Source organism: Haliotis rubra, unplaced genomic scaffold (genome assembly GCF_003918875.1).
Source record: "Haliotis rubra isolate DU_JTF1 unplaced genomic scaffold, ASM391887v1 Scf467, whole genome shotgun sequence".
NCBI classification, from domain to species: domain Eukaryota; kingdom Metazoa; phylum Mollusca; class Gastropoda; order Lepetellida; family Haliotidae; genus Haliotis; species Haliotis rubra.
The window spans coordinates 337,962-344,646 of record NW_025767154.1 but is presented as its reverse complement, the minus strand read 5'-3'; the positions used below and the strand labels follow the sequence as shown (position 1 = coordinate 344,646).

At 40.3% G+C, this 6,685-nt stretch overlaps 1 protein-coding gene across 2 annotated transcripts in view; it reads right to left on the bottom strand.

The window, feature by feature from the left end:
- Positions 1 to 1,628: 1,628 nt before the first annotated feature.
- Positions 1,629 to 6,685, bottom strand: part of LOC124290490 (protein TSSC4-like) — a 31,316-nt gene continuing 26,259 nt past the window's right edge. For both annotated transcript variants that reach the window (XM_046727201.1, XM_046727200.1), the window contains one exon: positions 1,629 to 3,067. In XM_046727201.1, the coding sequence (XP_046583157.1) occupies positions 2,241 to 3,065 (825 nt within the window). In that variant the 5' untranslated portion in view covers positions 3,066 to 3,067 and the 3' untranslated portion in view covers positions 1,629 to 2,240. The remainder of the gene's footprint in view (positions 3,068 to 6,685) is intronic.

Here is a 6,685-nt window from a genome sequence, read left to right as displayed (position 1 = left end):
AAAACATTTCGAAATCATCCCCTCTCCTCACCAGTGTAAAATGAAAGAGTTGCATCAGGTCTCTAGTGTCATCACGCATGTTGTTTGTCTGGAATGAGAGGACAGAAACAGGAGGCCTTGGCTCAGTGTGGGGTCTTGAGGAGTGGTGGGGGGAGGCTCCAATGAGTTAATATACTAAGCAGCAAAAGAAACGTCAGTTTGGAATTTTCCTTGGCTGAAACAGATAACTGTAAACTCATTTAATGTTTTGATTGTATATTTTTGACAACATCTCCAACTTTACCTGAGCAAAGACATGGAACCCAGGAAATGGTCTCAAAAACGCAACCTGATCTCGGAGATGGTACGGTGTTCTCCATGTTTTTCATGCAACTCATGCTGCACGTGCTGTTCACTAGGACCAGCCCCATAAAATGCACCCAAAATCTGGTTGAAACATTCACATTACAACGTCAGCACGATGCTGCGACTCACGACAGCTCAGTGGAACCAGGCGCTAGGAAGACTTGAAGCTGGCCACACTGCACAAGCCGTTGCCAATCACTTCCAGGTCAACGTTTCGGACCATCTACAGGTTGCAGCAACGTTTCCGGGCCACCAACACCACAAATGATCGCCCCCCGTACTGGCAGACTAAGGGTGACCACAAGACGACAAGACCGCCATGTTGTGCGACAGCATGTACAGAATCCCTTCATGCAGGCATCCGAAACAGCACGCCAGACAGTGGGAACACATTGAAAGCCAATCCGTACGCCTCCGGATTAACAGCAGGAACCTCCATTGCCGTAGACCTTACCGTGGACCTATCCTCACCCCTCGTCATCGGCATGAACGCCACAACACCAAAACTGGCGATCCAGGCATTGGAGAACTGTTGTGTTCACAGATGAGATGAGGTCCTGTGGTGTTCCATAGGCGGAATCACAGCGGTGCGCTACATGGACCAAGCTCTCAGACCCCACTTCGTACTACATTTCTCACGTCACGGGAACAACATTTTCCAGCCTGATAACGCCCGGGCCCATACTGCCAGAGCTGCACGGGACTACTTACAGCAGAACGGTGTCCTGATTTAAACCCAATGGAACATCTTTGGAATGAAATTCAGAGGAGACTGAATAATGTCATACAAAGGCCGAATCCAGCCGATTTATCGCTCCTGGCCTTTCTCAGAGTGTGGTTCAAGGTGCCAATGGCCTTCATCAATCGATTGGTGCACTCCATGCATAGACGCTGTGCTGCAGTTATTGCCGCTCATGGTGGTCACACTTGATACTGAAGTCAAGGGTCTGAATGGACTGCAAACGTTCGCATAATGTCTTGAAATTGTGCGGAGTTATTCATTGATGTGTCAAGATATTGTACACAAAAAACGTTTTTGATCCGCGTATTATGTCCATTTCTGCAATGATTTGATTACAGTGCCTATCTAATTTCGAATTCCTACTGACGGGGATTTTTTGGCTGCCGAGTATATTATATGGTCTCTGCTTATACCATGACAAAAATAACCGCTAACCTTTTAAGTTAGTAGAGTGGAGTTCTGAGGGTGAGAGGGTGACAGAGAGAATGACAGAGAAATAGGGAAAGATTACGAAAACTAAAACATAAAAAAACCTACAAAATTACCATCCTTTGGGTACATTCCATGTATATCCATATATAAACACAAACTTTTACCATGTACATATACACTGAAGTGCCTTTTTTATGAAATAATGTTCCTTTCAAGTCAAGAAAAATCCTTCAATTTTTAAAGGGAGAGAACTTATTCAGATGAAAACTGTCATCACAAGTTCTGCTCTGAAACGTTCATAAAATATATCAAATTGGGAAATATAAAAATTGTCTTTTTAAGAACAAGTCCATCAAATACAAATGATGTAAGTAAAGTAGACATGTATGTAATGTCTTGAATAGCATCGTTGTAATATTTGTTGTCTTATGTGGTAGATACTTCACAAGGATGGAGAGTACTATTACCGAACACATCAGTTTCATTTATTCTACAAAACTCTGTTGAGGTAATTTTGTAAACAATGTGAGGAACTCATTTCCTGAGTGAATAAATATGCCAAAAAGGTAACACATGTAACATTACAATCGATAGATATGATTTCAAAAGTGTCTGATGTTAATTTTGATACTTTTATTTCATAAAAGAGAAGCAGTTATTTGAAAATGATAAACAGAATTCATCTCATGTTTTTCTTAATATGGGTAATATCAACTGAGTCTTAGTTAATCATGTCGAGGTCATTTTGATCACCCTTCACTTCCTCATGACTTGTGCGTGAACGAAAATTCTTTTTATTTCCTCGTTTTCTCTTAAATGAAACTTTTTCATTCATGTCTTTTTCACCAACTTCAGCAACATCATCTTCATTTTCTATCTCCTCTACATCCGGCAGAGCCACCTCCTTCTGACTACTAGTGCTACAGCTCTGTGAATTAATTTTCTGCCCCTTCCTGTCTTGGCGCCTCACAAACTTTATTGCCATCTTGGAGCAGGCAGTCTCATCCAGGTCAGCAGGTGCATCTCCTTCAGAATGTGCTTCAAGTTCTCTAATTTTTTTCCTCTCATCTAAGAACTTGAATGCTGCTTGTGCGTTAGAGGAATCAGACATGTCAGAGTTGGACACATCATCTAAAGAGTAGGCTGTCCATCTGTCTGGATGAAGTTTATAATCTGGGGCATTATGTCTATGACCTCTGCGGCGTGAAAATGATTTTGAAGGACATTTAAAATCTCTATCTTGACCTTGTGTACGCCATGGTCTGCCATAACTTCTGTGTTGTGAGCGGTTGTATGGTTTGTCTTTGTGTAGATCATGCTGCTCTTCATGATGTTTATACTTGGCAGTTTTCTCTATTGTTCTTGTATCATCTTCATTGGGATCTTTCTTCAGAAGATCATCATAAGATGTCTGATGAGCCTTCTGATGTTCCTCATGTTTTACTTCCAGTACAGAGAGATAGCCAAAGACATTCTTTGTCTTGTCTGCAAATCTGTCAGTGCTGTTGCTCAGCTGGAATTCAGGAGCCTCATCTTGATTTTCCATAACTGGAATACAATGAAAGATATTAGCACATGAAACTTATGGAATACAATCATTGTTTCTGCAATAGATGTATAAATGAGGTATAAGCAGCCACATTTTAAGCACATGGTTTTCTCAAACTGTACCAGGGTTTTAAACTCAAGTTATTATCGTTAATAATTCCAGTAATATATCATTGCCTCTAACATGTCTAACATATGGCCTGACCACTGATAATTATCTATAGCAAGTTGTGCAAGAACAGTGTCTTGCTATTCTTAACTGTCATGTGTAAGGTGGGATAACCTAACCTATTCAAAATTAATATTTAAATTCTGAAACGCAAGAAGTGGTTGGCACTACACCTGATACATAGGATAGCTTGTGCACATCCAACAGGATAAATGACAGGACTAACATCATGCTCATGATATATTACTCTTATCTCTGGACAACCTATCTGGATCCTTTTGTAAGGTTGCCATGGTAACTGAACTGTAACATCACTTATATGGGCTCCCCATCCCAAATTGAATGGGTCTATAAACAGTTATTCGGGTCCCCAAAGTACCAGTGGAATGCCCTCCACAGCGTTTCCTTGCTGCATCCGCAACTTGAGATCACTCATTAATTACGGCGATAAAGATGTTATTAATCCGACTTTGGTGATCTTGCTGACTTCATCCATGCATGTATGACTCCAATGTTCATTCTAGCCTTTATAAAAAGTGTGAAACTAATGTGGATCCTGTCAAATTGCTGTGACTTGAAAGCCATACAGGACTTAGTTAAGTTAGTAGTTACTAATTTGTGTTCACATACTATATTTGACTTCCAATACAGGTAAGGCCAACAATTTCAACAAGAGAAACCACACCAAGATCTGATAAACACATTTATTAAACATTCTAATTTAAACACTAAGATATCCTTAACGCTTCAACATTGAAACAACAGGGATTTTTTCAATCCAGAAGTAAATCATTTCAACGAATACACAATGCCATTTAGTAAGTGGTCAAATGTTACATGTCATATTTGGGATTACACTTTCTCAGTAAAGTACATATTCTAGTACTTTTGTTGGGTTGAATCCCATCCGGGATTCAAACCCACACCCTCAGAGTCAGGCACCTAATCGCCAGCACACAAAGTTAGACGCCTAAACCGCTCAGCCACCACGGCTTCCAAAGCTGGCTAGCTATTCTCGAAACTTCTTAAGCCCTAAGATCTTCTTAAGCCCATTCTTAACACATTGGCTACGATCAAAGTTAAGAATTCTTAGGGCTACGAACGTTTCGAGAATAAGGGCTGGTTCTTGGTTCTCAACATTAACTTTAAAGAAAAAACTGAATATTTGTTACACTTAATAGCTTCTTCATCATTTAGACATATCAGTGTCAGAACAATATTCCTGTATTCACTTCAACCCTGTAGAGTGTTCTATCAAAATCAGTTTCTATGAAACTCTTCATAGACTGGTCCCTCAACAGATACTGATTGTATCATCTTGTCTCTCATCAGCCAATCCTGGCATTTCTCTTCAGGCCCATCCTCTTTATGGTTATTGTTGTTGCTGTTGTTGGTTGTGATTTCTGTAACTTCATCATGACAAGAAGATTTTTGCTTCTTCGTGAAAAAAAAAAAGAATTTTCAACTGACATCAGGGTTTGAGAGTGTCACCCATAGCAACAAAAGTATGAAACTTCTACATGCATCGTGATTGGATCACTCAAAGAAATCGACCAAACATCATCAGTTTTACAAAGTGCAGATTTGTAGGCTTCGCACTGTCATTTGAGAAAGCTTGAAGTGGTTACTAAGTTCAGGGTACTCAACAGAATAAGGTAGGTAGGTAGCAGGTAGAGCATTTTGTACGTAGTGCGACAAATAAATTTTCAGTACACGAATGGCGCAAGGGTGCGTCCGAGAATGAACACTGTTTGAGAAGATCTTCCTCAGGACATAAAATTTCAACACTGGGTTTGAATCTGGTGTATATGTAAATGATGTCTTGTACTGGCTAGTCTCTGATCTTGGCAGATGAATCAGGAAGCCAAATGGATCAGGAACATTACAAGAAAAGTCATGTTTAGATGTATTGCATCCTGCATTTTGCAGGTCATCTGTGATTACAGTCAGATGTATTAGCCAGTCTGTTCCAGTTCCTGTTGATGGTTGGCATAATTGGCATGTGCAGTTCATGAAGCAATGTAAAGTGGGCCCACGGCAACCTTCCCGAATCTGTGAATTACAAGTCAATACAGATAATGTTCAATGCTTGTGTTAAGCTTTTCTTTTAAATGCATGGTGCCTGTGGTGTAGATGGTGTGCCACCAACCCAGCTTTCATGAAAAGAGATTTTCTCTAAAAAGACATAACAGCTCTTCCACCATGCTACACTTTCTTAGCCAAAGGAGACACTCTTTGTTGTCAATCAATGGACCCTAAAACATCTTGTACCCCTGCATTTTTAGCTTTGGGATTCTTCCAAGACAGCAATAACAGTTTCTACCCCATACTTCTCATCTCCGTTATAATGACCTTAAATATTTGGTCAAACATACGTTCATAATGATTCTTAAACACATCTTAAGGAGGATGGATGTAGAGTCTAATTGGAATGAAAGAGACTGGTGAGATTCCCGTGCCCCTTGTGGCCTCTTGGTCAGGTAATGTCTAAATTAGTATCTCTATTGCAACCTCACTGTTATAGGGACTAATTCAGGACAGCCACCGTCCAAATTTTTAAAAAGTAAAAAGCAACTATGTAGTCAAAACATGTGAGACTTTATTGTAATTATTTATATGATGCTAATCTGTATTCTATGTAATCCTTATCACTTCCGTATTGTACATTGACTTGTCAGACAATTAATTACTGTATATGACATTTATAACCTTTACTGGTCATCCCCCTTGGCCGTGTCAGCCATCACATCAACTGGTCAAGGAAGTGCTATTGTTTTCTATCTGTTCATTGTTGAGTCGTCACCTGTCCATTGTTGCCCGAAAACTGTATATATATGCTCACATATACATTGTGAAAGAGTACGAGTCCGGTATTCAGACTGTCTGTAGGGACGACCACGAGCAGGAGAATGCCGCTCGTAGGAAACACCCTGGGGTTGAGCAGGTAATCCGCTCACCTCATTTATGTCCTGTGTATTTGTTTTGTCATGTAACTAAAGGAATTTGAGCTCAACGTATTCCTTTGTCTTGTCAATGTATTGTACGTACACTTCATCTTAAACATGAGCTAATTCCCCAGTCGACCGTATACCACGCGTTGACAATTTGGTGGAGAATCCAGGTAGAGTAACTTTTTAGCTCACTCCAGATCCTGAAACCTCTCTAAGTGCCTACCATTAACATTGTATATCAAGGATGATTCCCCAAGTTCTACGTTACTTGAAGAGACTGCAAAAGTCTTGATCAACAAGGATCCTCAACGCTGACATCTTGAATGGAGCACCATACAGCAACCACCTGATGGACAACCTACAAGTTTAGGATGAAACAGCGAGATACCATAGTCAAAGCAAGTACATGCGTCTCTCCCACAGAGATCTGATCACAGCCATTAAAATGGAGATCCTGTATTCATACAGAAAATACTAATTCCCCAGTCGACCGTATAC